The 15,400-nt window shown below is 30.7% G+C and overlaps 1 protein-coding gene across 2 annotated transcripts in view; it reads right to left on the bottom strand.

Annotated features, from left to right (window-relative positions):
* Positions 1–12,114: 12,114 nt before the first annotated feature.
* Positions 12,115–15,400, bottom strand: part of LOC145254684 (flotillin-1-like) — a 156,346-nt gene continuing 153,060 nt past the window's right edge. For both annotated transcript variants that reach the window (XM_080113337.1, XM_080113336.1), the window contains exon 12: positions 12,115–12,586. In XM_080113337.1, the coding sequence (XP_079969463.1) occupies positions 12,557–12,586 (30 nt within the window). In that variant the 3' untranslated portion in view covers positions 12,115–12,556. The remainder of the gene's footprint in view (positions 12,587–15,400) is intronic.

Genomic DNA, 15,400 nt, shown 5'->3' with positions numbered 1-15,400 from the left:
AAACTTATTTTTTGCCAACAATTTTATTTCCGCAATATTTCTTTCAATAAAATTTTGTAACCCCCCCCCCAGAACAAATCGTAATAAAAACGCGATTACTTGGAAGTTAAACTTTTCAATATATATATATATATATATATATATATGAAATACATCAGTTTAAAATATCACCAATCTACACAAGCACAAAAAAATAACTTGTAAAATACATCAATTTCTATATATTTACGCACAGTTTTTTCAATTTGGCTTTTTTGTTTGTGAAAATCTGGCTATAGTTATCGATTTGGCCTTTTTTTCGGCCTTTTTTCTGAAAGATTTGGCTTCAAATATTTAGTAGAATATGGCAACCCAATTAGGGTCAGCTATTGGACATGTTTACCTTTAAAACACAACTTTCAGATTGCAAAATAATTAAAAAAAAAAAAAAAAAAAAAAAAAGAATTGGTGGACCTGAACAATGCTGCCTCTAACATTTACCTTTTTTTTTTTTTTTTTAATTTTATTTTTCACTAATTTGCAAATTTTTTCAGATAATTATCAGCACTTACAGGCTTAAATTTAGAATTATAATGTTCTACAGTGGATATCCACATTTTGGCCATTCCCGTCGTTATTGCTGCCCCCAGCATTTAGATTTTTCCGTTTCAATTTTTCGCAAATTTCTACGGTGCTTATAGATTGCACGCTTAGCTTTCACATTACCAAAATACCTTGGAAAAAAACTGTACACACCTTATCAACAGAAAAGGGAAACATTTAACGGCTAGGGGCAGTATTAACAACTGATGTGGCAAAAAAAAAAAAAAAAAAAAAAGGTGTGTTCAATTTATTAGAATGTTATTACGAATTGATTCTCAACTATTACAGTCATTAAAAATACCTCAAATTTCTTTTTGGTTCCCCAACAAAAGGATGGATGGTGGACCTGTAAATTCACTCCTGTCCGTTCGTCTGTCCGCACTTTTCTCAATAACTACTCCTTGGAATTTTTAAAAAATTTTGCACAAACATTAAACATGATCTGAGTAAAAAAGTAACAGAATGGATTTTCCAGGAAAACTGATCGCCCCCCCCCTCCCCGCCCCCAGGAGTGCCTCTCAGGTTAAAATGGCTAAAATTTACACTTTTGTGCTTATTAAAAAAATTGATGCCTTGGATTTTTATAAAACTTTCTGAAAAGTTGTAACTAACTGATTTCTATATAATTTTGTCTATACTTCGCAATAACTCTTGGGTGTGCCCCGGGGGTTATTTTAGGGCTAATAAAAACACTCCATATTTGGGACTATTTTACCATATTTGTCCAAACTTTTGTGTATGTCTATTTATTAGCAGTTTTGCATGGTGCTGAACTCAAATTAAATGTGTTAAGGCCCTGGGGACTTTTGGGGCTAAATGGAGTGTGTGTGTGGGGGGGGGGGACATGCTGAACTTAGGCATTTTTTTTATGCCTCGTTGATTGCGCACTCACAGGGAACCATGCGTGCTTCACTTGTTTAATCTGAAAATTAAGCCTTTACTTGATAATTGCCGGAAAAGATTACAACAAAGTTAAAAGGAAAAATTTAAAGGCTACGGGAATCATTATTGTTCAGGTCCACAGCAGTGTTTTTTTGTTGTTTCTTTTCCTCGTGACAAGGTTTCTCTCCAGAATAAATGCACGGGTTATTTTTGTTGATTCTTCTATTTTCATTCTATTTTACAAGCGGATGATAACAACTGCTTTCTAATAGGCCACACTACCCTACTTTTTTTTGAAACGTTAGGTGAAAGCACAAAATAATCACATAATCAAATTCCCATGTTAAGAATGGGGTTATAGATACTAACGTTACTTTAGCATGGTACATTCATTTTAACCACGGGCACTAGTGCCTACGATTTTACTGCGCCGGCAGTGGCTTCAACTATCCACCATAGTTTTTTCTTTCTTTTTGTAATAAATAAATAAGTAAATATATATATATATGTTGGGTGGGGGCATATTTCCACCAGGCAATTCCGCCACACGGGTTCTGCTAGTGTGTGTGTGTGTGTATATGATGTACATACACATCATGGAACGAAGTTGTCATATTCCGAAAATCACTAAAATTTATTAAGTTTTTTTTTTTTTTAAATTATAGTATTTTTTTTATTTAAAAAAAAAAAAAAAAAAAAAAAAAATCTAACTTTATGAGTTACCCAAAAAGAGACTCGCGTTGCCATCTGAAATAAACAAGAGCGGATAATTCCACAATTCAAACTTGCAAGATCAGCCTTGTAATGTTAACGGTTTTGCATTAATCACTTAAAAAATGATTTTCTTAAAAAAAAAAAAAATACTTTATCTGTTTACCTGATTTTTGGAATGTGATATTTTTGTTCCGTAACGAGTATGTACATTAAAGATTTCATATATATATATATATATATATATATATTTTATTTAGGTAGAACTGGATTTGCACCGTTTTTATTTTTTCCCTTCAGTTACGCAGTTTTTTTTTATTGTACATTTATTGTATTTCCAAATTTTGAAATATATTTTGCTTTCAAGAATTGTTTTAAAACCATTTTATAATTGTTTTTTTTTTGTTAATTTAAATTAATTTCGGTTTATTTTCATATCCTTAAAATGCAATGTCAAATTAAAAAAAACATTTACGGTCACTTATTTTTCTTGTTTTTTTTCTACCAACGAAAAAAAAAAAACAAAAAACAAAAAAAAAAAAAACGGATTAAAAATCTTTTTTTTTTTAAATGTTTTGAATATAAGATGTAAAGAAAAGAGAATAAATTAATTTTTTTTTTAAATCGAAATTTTAAAATGGTCAGGAAATTAGTTGTTAACTAAATATATTTCTTTTGATTTTCATCAATAAAATGGAAAGTAAAGTTAAAAAAAAATAAATATTTTCCACTACTTTTTAATTTTTATAAAAAAAAAAAAAAAAAAAAAAATTTTTAACAGACAGAATAAGTTGTAAGCAAAAAAAGAAATTGTTATTTTAAATAAACTCGACTCCACATTCACACAGAATGGGTTGAGCTGCCTCCTTTCATAAAACAGCATCTTCGAATGAACGCAAACCATGCATGACTGTCCGCAGTGACCAAGATAGTGATAGGCAGCGAGAGTCTGGATCAGCAGCAAACACTGTAGATCTGTGGACCGCAGCTAGATTTAACGTCACCTTTGATAGTGTGTAACCACACCTTTAGCTAATCTTCCGGGCATCTTTGCCAATCTTAGAATGGTTTTGGAGATATTGCATTGTGGATGAACTATCCTGGGTTGTTGCATGCAGTGTGGCCAAACCAACAAAGTCTTCTCTTTAAAAGGATTGGGTTAAGGGAAGATGATCCTGCATCGCATCCCGAAATAAACTGAATAAATTATTGGTTAATTATTTTTCATTAAACATTTTAAAAAAGTGACAGGAACTTAGTTGCCAACCGAATATTTTCTTTTTTGATTTTCGCGCATTTAAAGAGTTTTTATTTTTAATCATTTGAATTCTAAGTGCGACGCTGCAAGAAGTTAAGGCACTTGAACTGTAAAGAAGCCAATTTAAAACTTTTAAAAAATAAAAAACAGGGAAAATAAATTATGCAAAGGTAGTTTTTTTTTCTTTTCTTTTTATTGTAGCAAAAAGCTGATTATTGTGCTAATTTATCAGAGCTCAACTTATAATGACCTTGTGCCAAGTTAGTTTTTACTGTATAGGAGTTTAAGTGACTTTTTTGTTTTTATTATAAAAAAAAAAAAAGTCGACAAAACGTATTCAGCATTACGCATGCTTAAAAAACAATTTCTATTTTTTTTGACAATAAAAATATGTAAATATATTCATCATAGTTACTGGCTCTCTCATCAAATTCTAAATAGCATATTTTTTTCAAAATGAAATTTAATATTTTTCTGTATACTATCTATAAAGTATCAGCTAGGCAAAGATGGAAATTTACCTACCCAGGTACTGTACAACACCACTATAAACTAACCTTTAAAATAAAGGCAAAGTTCATTTTGTCCGCACTGCTATAAGGGAAGTGAAACTTGGCATCTCAAAATCAGCCAAGAGAAAAAAAATTAGACGCGTTTGATCCAAATACCTTAGGATTCTACGGTTCAAATGTAGTGATTGAATTACTAACCAAGAAGTCAGAGATTGCACTAACCAACAAGTAGTATCAATAAGTTGCAAAGGATGTCTCGGCTGGCTTGAACATACCCTAAGATTGGCTCCAAAAAGAATTGCTAACCAAGAGTTCCTGATAGAAAAAGAGGAAGACCAAAAATGAGTGAAGGAGATAATCTACAGAGATTTGATAGCAACGAAAAAAATAAAACTGGAGGGATGTTATCAATCTGGCTTTAGATTGAAAACGATGGTATATTTGACTGCCACATGAATGTCCCAAAGTTCACGTTGACAATGAAAATGGATAAAAATTAATTTACATTAAAGTCAACTCATTTTACTACAGAATCCGCCTAAAGAACATGTAGTCAATTCTAAAAAAAAATTGTAAAAGCTTTGAAAAATAAGATTCCCCTTTAATATAGTTTTCGTTTTTTAAGAAAAAAAAATTAGACTCAAAAAATTGAATCTTAAGAAAAAAAAAAAACTTCTAAAGTATTTATATTCACTTTAATACAAAAATTCTAACATGTCTAAAATTTTTATATTGGGTAAAAACTAAACAGTGGAAAAAAGTTGCTCTTTAATAAAATCAGTTAAAAAAAATACTCAAAGCAAAGTTTATTTTTTAAATACAAACATTCAACAGCAGTGTAATTTAAGTAAAATTAAACACGACCACAAAATTATAGAATTAATTAGCAGGGATACTTCATGCTGCCTGGGATCTTCATTAGTTTGTGCATCAAAACTAAATTTATAAAGAATCCATCGGACTACTTTTCTCATCGAGTGATTTTCACAACATTTCGGTCGATGTAAACTCAGACTTTCTCCACAAGGACCCGTGGCTCAGTGGTTAGCGTACTTGGAAAAAATCAATTGTAAAAAGTGATATTCTCCTGAAGATTGAAGGTTCAATCTTCAGTGTGGGCGACCGAAAAATACAATTGCGAATTACTTAGGACCTCTATCCAGTCATGGCTGACGGAACAAGAGCATGCTACCCCCGTGAAGTAAATAAAGGGTTCCGCTCAAAATTCCGTCCAAATTCCTGAGTTCGACAAGATACACCTGAAGAAGGTCGAAGGTTACATCGACTGAAACATTATGAAAAATCACACTGAAGATGAGAACAGTATTCCGATGGATCCAAATAATACGAATAAATTTATAAATTGTTAATAAAAGTTGAAGAATTCCTCAAAGTGATCTCTTTGAAAGATGAGAGATTCTGGTACAACCATTCACATCACTTCTTGCCTCCAATCTAGTAATGTTAAAAATCTAGGTAGTGTGCACCCAGAAATTATTTTGACAAAAAGCATACCCCCGGCCAAATGTAAGAAACAAAATAATTATCAAATATACCAAAAGGTCATTTGAATAAAAAATTATGAACCTGACACCTGCACGGGAAGAAACAACAAACTTTGTCAAGAAGAGAAGTTAAATGCATAATGTTTGAGAGGCTGTTTTTGGCAAAAAGGGTTACACAGGTGTAATCAAGTTGCAAAGTCAGGTCAATTCAGTGAAATGGTAATGGCTGAATAGGGTGTGGTTACAGTGACCATACCATCCCAAAAGGGATGTTTCAGGTTGTTACAAATGGTTATATAATAACTGAAAGAGATATTGTTTGATAATTTGGGTTTGAGAAGAGAAGAATCAACCTGTCGAATTCTTGCATCTCCCTTCCGAACAACCAACCAGCCATCACCGTCAATAAAGAGATATATTTATCAGCGAGTCCTTTTTTTTTTTTTTAATACAGCAGAAATATAACAGTAAGATTAATGTCTTCAAACCTAGCTTGCCTGACATCCACATGCAAACAAGATCAAGCACATATTGAGCCATAAGGGATTTGGTTTTGTGCTCCTAAAAAAAAAAAAAAAAGAAAGAAAAAGAAAAGAAAAAAAGATTCTTGTCCAAAATTCCCTGATATAAACAAAAAATACAGAAAAATCTGTATGATGTACACACCTGTGATGAAATGAAAATATCATATTTCAAAAATCACAAAAATTGATTAAGTAGTTTTATTTTTTAAATAAAATAATCTTTAAGCAGTTAATGGAATTTATAGGTATTATAAAATAAATCTTGCGAGTTTGAATGGAGTTATCCCCCCCCCTTTTTTTTTAGATGGTTTTTCAAAATGGCAGACAAGATGGCCGATCTTCCGTTGCTCATAAAATTTTATTTGTTTTTTTAAAATAAAGCTTGATCAATTTACGTGATATTTGGAAAATGATTTACTTTTGTTTTGCCACGGTTACGTAACATACAGATTTTTCTTTATTTGCTTTTTAATATAGACTGAATTCTGAACGAAAACCAAAGATTTTATCTTTAATACAAACACTAAGGAATACAGCCAAAAATGGTGGGAAGGGTGAAAGATGAGAAAGATCAAAAGTGGAAAAAGGAATCTACTTGTCCCTTCTCATTAAGGACAAGATGCAATATAAAGGTCCCTTTTTTTTTTTTTTAAACGGGGAAAGAGGGAAAGAGTTGAGCACCTCAAAAAGAGCCCAGGTTCACTTTACAAAATGATAGTCTGAAAGCACCCATTCCCTTTTGTATTTCTCACATGTGATGTGAGAGAACCAGGTAATAAACACATCCCTCTGAGATAAATGTATAGAAAGAAGAATGACCAACTCTGACTTTTCCAAGAAATGGGTTGTGGAGGTGACAGAAGAGAATAGACACTTGTTTGACATTTTGAAAACACAAAAAATTAACATAGAAATATTTAAAAAAAAAAAAAAAAAAAAAAAGGGGGGGGGGTGTAAAAAAAAATTTAAAAAAAGAAAAAAAAAAAAGGAAAAAGTCAACTTTAAATTGTTGGTTTTTTATTCCGTTAATCTGAAAGCCTTACAAAGCGATAAAAACGAATACAAATGGAGGAGAACAAAATAACAAAAAAAAAAAAAAAAAAAAATGAATAAAAAGGTCTGCTTTAAAGTCTAGGAAAAATAAAATCTAAAATAAATAAACATTTTGAAGATTATAAACTCACACGCATGCACTCATATGCATATAGATGTGGCTATATATGTATATATGTGTAGAGTAGATATGTTTGATTAAAATTCAAAGAGCATATGCACAAAAAATATTTAAAAAAAAAAGGCAATCTTTTTAAAGAAATGTTAGATATAAATATAATACATGTTAGCAACTCGATATACAAAAACCAGATGACAAAAGAAAAAACATGAAAAAAAAAAAAAAAAATACAAAAAAAAAAGAATGGTTTGAGTGAGATGTAATAGAAGATGCTGGAAAAATTCCAGTGTTCGACAGAGTTGTCCAAACTGCAAAATGGATTAAAAAAAAGTGGATGGCAGTAAGACACGAATCTAAGTTTTAATCTGCAACGACATCATGATCGGATGTGCGACAGCAAACGAAACAAAAAGATCCCTTTAAGCGTGCTACTTCAGAAACTTGGTATCAGTGGTATTTTAGATGCCTGATATAGCATCTCGGATGGTTTGGCCATGGACATCGTGCACCTCCTACATTAACTCCATAATACGCCTGGACACCCCAGACACTAGGAAGCATGGTAGACCGAGTAAGGCGTAGTTTGTGTGACAAGTAATTTGCCCGCATGACTGCCATCAATCATTTGGATCGAACTGCATGAAGAGAACGTACAAAATGTTGAATTGGAGTGTATGGAGAACAGAGGTGAGACAGCATCTTGTGTTGCTTGTTTAGGAGTTCAGGAAGACACCCACAACACCTTAAATATCAAAACTGGATAATGATGCAGATATTATTTTGATTGGGGAAATAGGAGGGAAGTTATAAGCTTGAATCTGAAATTTCTAAAAAGGGATAGGACATAGAAGGAAAAAAAAAAGGAAAAAAAAAACAAAAAAAACAGCTCAGACTCCTTAAGATGACCCAGATAGAAAGGTCAAACTCATATCTATTTTGCTGTTTCTGAACTAAATCATGTACACTGGTCAGTTATCGTTTGGCCACGCGAATAAAAAAACATCTGTACGCACGTTTGTGATTTTCTTCTTGTACAGAGATAGATATCAGCCAGTTTCGATGACTGCTGCATCGGACATCCGACGCGAGTGGAATGAAAACAACAACTGTCAATGTCAATGGTCAAGAAGAGTATGCGCAATTGTTGTCACCATTGAGGTTATAGATTTTTATTACCTCAATCGTAATAACAGGGACGTGCGCAAGAGAAAGAAAAAAAACAATCCCTGAAAAATTGTGCTTGACAACTGAATGAAATATCCAACTGTAGTTATCAATGTTCACAGGATTTGATTTTTTTTATTTGAAAAAAAAAATAAAAAAATTTTTTTTATCCTTTTTCTTCGAACATGTCCTCTCCCTATTTTTTTTTTTTTTTTGGAGAAATTTTTTATCAACAAGTATATCAATCGTATAATGTTAACATATAGCAGAAAAAAAAATTCAAAATCTTCAAGTCTTTATATATTTATAAGGCAAATTAGAAGTAACCAAATAGTAAAAACGTGTTCATTTTAATTATTAAAATTTATTGATATTAATGGGATAATTATTTACCTCCCCTCTGAGAGGTCAGACAAAAGATCAGGTGTCACTTTGATGAAAGTGTTTCTGTGACACAAACTGGATTCAAACTTGGAACATTCAGGCTTTTGCTCCGTACCGAGATATAAAACAGTCAGCAAAGACTAAGTTTAGAATCCAATAGGTTCAGTAAACTTAGTAAATATAAATAATATAGTAATCCCCATCAAATAAAAAAAAAAAAGAAGCTCAATATAACCAGGACAGGAAAAGACTTGTTATAGAAAAAAAAAAAAAAATTAAAGAATAAAAATATTTTACATTAATTTATTGTTCGACAGGATACTAAAAAAATGGTATATTGAAGTTTCAATATACCTTTTGAGTATCCTGTCAAACTATAAATTAATGTAAAATATATTTTTACAGTTTTTAATTTTTCTTTATATATATATATATATATATATATATATATATAAAAATGCACTTTGCTTATATTATTATTACTTATTATAGTACATTTTATCATTTATATACCTCTATCATAAGATATTGAGCAATTGTTAAAGACATAACATCTTAGTTTGGTTCTGTTCCGATTTTGAAGTTTGTTTTATTTGTGTAGATGTTTTTTCGGTTTTTTTTTTGGACTTCAACCAATCTTTGTAAGTAGTCAAATATGAAAGGACTATTTTGTTTATTTCCCTGCAAACATTTTGTAAAATATATATATAAAAAAAAACAAAAAAAAAAAAAAATCAAAATTCAAAGTGGTTTTATCCAATGCCAAACTGACCAACATTACAAGAAAGAAAGTCCCAGGAAGATAAAAAAAAAAAAAAAAAAAAAAAAATTAAATCTTCCAAGTATAAACTAGGAAAATCGGAACAGGTAAGTTAGTAACATTAACCTTTAATTTTCTTACTGAGGAGGGCAGGGGGAGAATGACCTATGCAAAAAAAGAAAAAACAATTTTTTTCAAAGAACACGTAGTTACAAATTAAAATGATACAGTTGATCTGAATTAATCGAATAGTTTGAGCATTTGCTGAAAAATATATTGAACTCAATCAGAATGTAAAAGAAATAAACGTTTTGGTTTAGAAGAGACAGAAGATTAAAAAAAAAAAAAAAAAAAAAAAAAAAAAAAAAAAAAAATGGGAGAAAAGAGAAAATACAATGGTGACACTTGTCATCAAGTCTGCAAGTTTGTAGCACTTTTTAAAGACATGATTTCTTAGTTTGGCTCTGTTCCAATTTGGAGGTTTGTTTTACTTGCATGTACACATGTGTATATAGATTTTGACATGGATATGATAGCAGGTGTACAACTCTGTCCTCATCATCCGTCAACCAATGTATACTACATCTCACTACTTTATGAAAAACGTAAAGTCGATAATTATCAACGTTTGAAACAAAAAAAGTTGTATAGCAAGTTGCTAAATAATAATTCGCAAATTTTCAAAGAAAAAAAAAATTTTTTTAAATTAAAAAAAACTTAAAAAAAACTGGTTCAATGATACACGAGAGGTACAGTGTTAAAAAAACCCAAAAAAACATAACATTTTCCTTTGGATTAGGAGCACAAACTAACCGTAATATTTGAGTCTTTTCAACTTTAGACTAACAAATAGAAATTAAATTTCTTGTTAGAATAAAAGGCTGCACATAAGCTTATGAATAACCAGGATAGTATATACTTAGGCCCCATGCACCTCATGACAAAAAAAATTTTTTTTTTTTTAATTAGTTAACACTACATCACGGACATTCAAAATTCAAAAGCGATTTTAAAGCCTTTAAACTTCTGATTAAGTTTAATTTTCTAGCTTGAATTAATATTTAACAACAAAGACAAAGTATATTGTTTAGTCACATTTCTAAACCAAAGGCAAAAATAATTTTTTGGGCTGTGCCTCTTGTATCAAAGGACCCAAACTTGATGATAGATTATAAGAAAATATTTTACAAAGAAAATGGCCGGGGGTTGGGGGCATTGAAGAGTCGACTGAAATATATTTTGGAGAAATAGAAAGAGATGTTAAGAAATCTCGGATTTTTTAAATGCTGCTTTAGAATTTTGTTGTTGTAGTTATTGTTTAATACTGTCGAGTAAAATATGAAAATTTAACAAAGAAAAGTTCCAAAATAAGAAATTGGAACGAAAAAAAGTTTTAATTCTTTCTTTTTCTTTCTTTGAAAGGAATTGAAGAAAATGGTTTCAGGTTTTCAGCAGAATTGAAACAAATTATTCTTTGAAGGGGGATTCATACATTTTTCTTTTTTCTTTTTCAAGAATTTAATTTTCAATTAAGTTTGATTATTGAAATCGGTGACAATATGGTATTATGGCAACGACTGCAGGAAAATGCTCTCCAAGTTGAATGGAGATCTCAGACCTTTTTGAAAAGGTTTACCACAAAATATTAAAGTTTTTTGATTCAATAAATATTTGCTCAACAACTGAATTCTTTGATATTATTGTTCTATCTACCTTTGCCTCGTACGATTTTCTACCAAACATTGTCATTACTACCAATAATCAATTTCTTACACACTACTCATTAATGCTTCAAGCAAACTACAATACCCTTCTAAGTTTTATTTTCTCCCCTTTCTTTTCTATAAAGGATAAAGAAAATTCTTCAACTCTCAAACAAAACGTTTTTGTAGTCCCAAACACAACCTAAATAAAAAAATTTAAAAAAATTAATTATAAGAAGTAAATGAAATAAATATCCTTTTCAAAACAACAAGTGAAAAAAGAAAAAAAAAACAATTTCAGCAGAAAGGAGTTCAAATACTAAGTAAACCTAAAGCCCTGGGTGGGAGGAAGCATTTGAATAAAAGAATCACACTCTCTTTTTTTTTTTTTTTTTGCAAGTAGTAAGATAAGAAACAAAATGATTGCACTCAGGAAGATTATGTATGCATTGTAGCAAGGAGAGGGGCATTTTAGAATTTTTATTAATCTTTCAAGGAAAGTCCAGAATACTTAACACTTGATAATTAAAAAAAAATATATATATATATATATCTCAAAATAAAAATTCTCTAGCTAACTAATCAAGTTTTAATGTTCATAACACTACACTTTTTTTTACTTCTATAAAATATGTCATCAATTGACATTTTGTGGCAGACAACAGTTTGAGGTAGCCATTAACAGTCGATTGTTAAGATGACAGATTTTCTACAAGAAAAAAGTGTGCAAATGTTAAAACTTAAAAGTTGGGTAGAGAATTTCATGATATATTATGTTGATTTAAAAAAAAATTTTATTATGAGTTATTGAATGTTAACTATTTTGGACTTTAACCAATCTTTGTAAGTAGTTATATACGAAATGACATTTTTGGTCTTCCTTCAATCATATCTAGTAAAACGATCTTTCATATCTTTATTAAAAAAAAAAAAAAGAAAAAAAAAAAAAAAAAAATCAAAATTCAAAGTGGTTTTATCCGATGCCAAACTGACCAATTTCTTCAGCATTGCAAGAAAGAAAGTTCCAGGAAGAGAAAGAAAGAATTAAATCTTCTGAAATATAGACTATGAAAATTGGAACAGGTTAGTTTGTAACATTAACAATTTTTTTGCTGTTGGAGGAGGGGGAGGGGGGATCCATGCAAAAAAAAATAAAAAAATTGTTTTTAAATTTTCAAAGAACGCGTAGTTGCAAATCAAAAAAGTTCCAATGATTTGAACTTGTTGAATATTTTGAGCATTTGTTGAAAAGTAAGTTGATGAACTCAACCAGGATGAAAGAAAAAATAAACGTCTTGGTTTAGAAGAGACGAAAAAAAAAAATGGGTGGAAGAAAAAAAAAAAAAATGGTGACAACATTTGTCATCAAGTCTGCAATTTTTGAGGACTTTTACTCTTTAGACCATTGCCCGTGAGGAAGCCATCGTCTGAAAATAGAAAAAAAAAAAATTATTTTTATTAAAAAGACAAATACAACTATTACAGAATCTAATAAAATAATGGTTCGGTTTGGTATGAAGCTGTACGGAAAGTTCTGTTTTAGAAGTGTAACAACCAATTTTATAATTGTTGAAACATATTGGCAGGCAGAGGATTTAGTCACATACTATTTAACATACACCAAATATCCTAACTTCTTACAGTTTTCCTGAAAGATGTTAAATTGCATCATTTTTGTTTATGAAAATTAAAAGAGGAAATAACTCTCATAGCTTAAAGAGGGAAATAACTGATAACTAAATAAACTTGTTTTTGAAGGAAACTGGTATTGGTAATAATAATTGAAAATATAAACTAAATTAAAATTAAATTAAATCAACTTTAATTTTTCTAAAACGATTCTATTACAATAAACAAAAATCGCGCTAATTATTAAAATAGATTTTCTTTAATGTAATATACAAATGAGATTACTTTCTAAATACAGATTTCCTTTGAATAAATCGCATATATAGAAATCATTCTAGAATGAAAATGAGTAAATATCAGATATTTACGTTTCTCTCATCACGAGATGTGACAAGGTCAGAAAGTGGGACAAGGAGTCAGTGCTCCAAGAAGAGTACTTCGGCCCTACAAAATATACACGAGTAGCCCCATTAGCATTCCTCTGTGAGAGTGCCTAACACACGCAATAAACTTGCTCTTCCTGAAAGCTGGGAGGGTGAACCTCCTAGGGCTACACAAAATGTTTTGCAAAAAAAACAGCAAGAAGGCCACCGAAATGGACTAGTGTCTGTCGGACTGATTGTCAAGGTGGCATCTTGACTTATGTGTACCACGAAAATATGCAGACCACTTTTCAGTATGAAAATCTATTTATGAAACCTTTTGTACATAATCAAATTGTCAACAGACAGACAGGAATACAGTTTATGATAGATTAGAATATCAGTACTAAGACAGGTAAAATTAATCCTCTGAACAAAAGTTTTACACAACTTCAAAGATTAAAATCAAGATATAATGATACTAAATCTTATGTCTAGAATCCTTATTCAAATGTTTTTGTTTCTAGAAAATGTCTAGAATTTACAGATTAAACTTAACGAGTCTTGAGAAATTGAAATTCAAGAAATTTTGATTTATTGTTGTCTAATGACACATGGATCAAATCCAACGCATTTGGCCCCTAATGACTCTTTGAAAGAACCTAAAAACATGGGATAATATTTATTAATTGATATCGAATACCTATTAACATTTCACAAAAAACAGAAGCATCCGGATTTTTCAGAAAAGGTTTTTATCCCTCCCTTTTTCTGCTTTTGCATAAAACTGAATAAATTAAATATAGCCTACATTTGGATCACTTATATGTACAATAGTTTTGCCAGTGTAAAAATTAAAAGTGATTCATCAAGGAAAGAAAAAAGATAAATTGTCAAAGCCTTAAAATATAATTGATGTTCAAGGGAGATAATTGAAATGAAAGCAAATTTTCTTTTGTAAATATATTAATATTAAAGCTACGAGTATGTCAAGCAAGTTATACATTGATGTTGGTTGTTTTTGTTTTACGGCATATCAACCCTGTTCAGGTTAGTTAATGCCGAATCCAGTTACTTTGAAAAAGTTTTTAATAGAATATATATATATATTTTTTTTTTTTTTCAAGTTGGTTTCTATTTAACCCATAGTTGGGACCCTAACAGGTACTACCACTTTAGGGGAGCAATGGCAATTAAAGGGTGGCTCCACACTCCACAAAGCCCGCAAGCTGGGGCCTCACCATCGGATATAGTTTAAGGTCATATCTAGGACCACGGTTATACATTAAAAAAAGTTAGATTAATGGATGGCAAGTAGTTTTTTTGTTGTTTTTTTTTGTTTGCTTGTAATTAAATAAATGAGGGTTTGTTTACATATTTTTTTTGATTCTTAAGACGACTGTTCTCATGTTGAGCATTAATGTCACGTTTCGGTCAATTAACCTTATCGATGGAATCCATCTGTTCAAAGCACGAGACAAAAATGTATGAGAACACGTAACCAGAAATATTTCAATCTATATAATTATACAACTCAAATGACTTTGTAACGGGGGTTGTAACCCAACATCCGGTTTACAACTTCAAGTTGCGCATGCATACATAAACATAAACCCATAACAGCGTAAACAAATAAACACAAATCACTGGAATCATTTGCAAGTCCATTATATGACCATCAGTAATATTCAAGACAAAATTGCTGGACCATCTTATCAAATTGAAGTCTAAAAGGCACAATTCGAGGTCTGGTCCACAGCCTGGTTTCCTTTCTTGGACAAGCATTTGCAAATACAGAGGATTGAACCTATTTATGCAATTCAAGTACAATGTTTGGAGTAGGGGTTCGGAAAGCGACAATACCGCAGCTGTTTAGAAATCCAACAAAGTAAAACTTTCGTTGAGAATTAAGTCTTAGTATAATCCTAGTAAATCCTGAAAATACTTGAAAAACGTAGTCAAATCCTTTCCATATTGGTAGAATTCTGTAGAAAAAACGCAAGATCCAAATAGGAATTCTGAAACTTACAATTCTGGTCATTCTCTTGCGACTTGTGTTTTCGTTTATGTTTACACAACTTTTTATGCAACTCTATTTGCCACGCTTTTCTTTTCTGCTCACTTGTTAATTGTTGTCTCCTTATTTACCGGCCATTTTTTAAATTATACGCGTTTTGTTTTGTTTCCTCTCTTGATTTGCTGTATACCATGCATTTGAAAAGTCATTGTGTGTTTTTGTTGTACTCAGTT

Source organism: Euprymna scolopes, chromosome 30 (assembly GCF_053919585.1).
Source record: "Euprymna scolopes isolate OS-2025 chromosome 30, ASM5391958v1, whole genome shotgun sequence".
Lineage (NCBI taxonomy): Eukaryota > Metazoa > Mollusca > Cephalopoda > Sepiida > Sepiolidae > Euprymna > Euprymna scolopes.
This window is presented reverse-complemented; position numbering and strand designations above follow the sequence as displayed.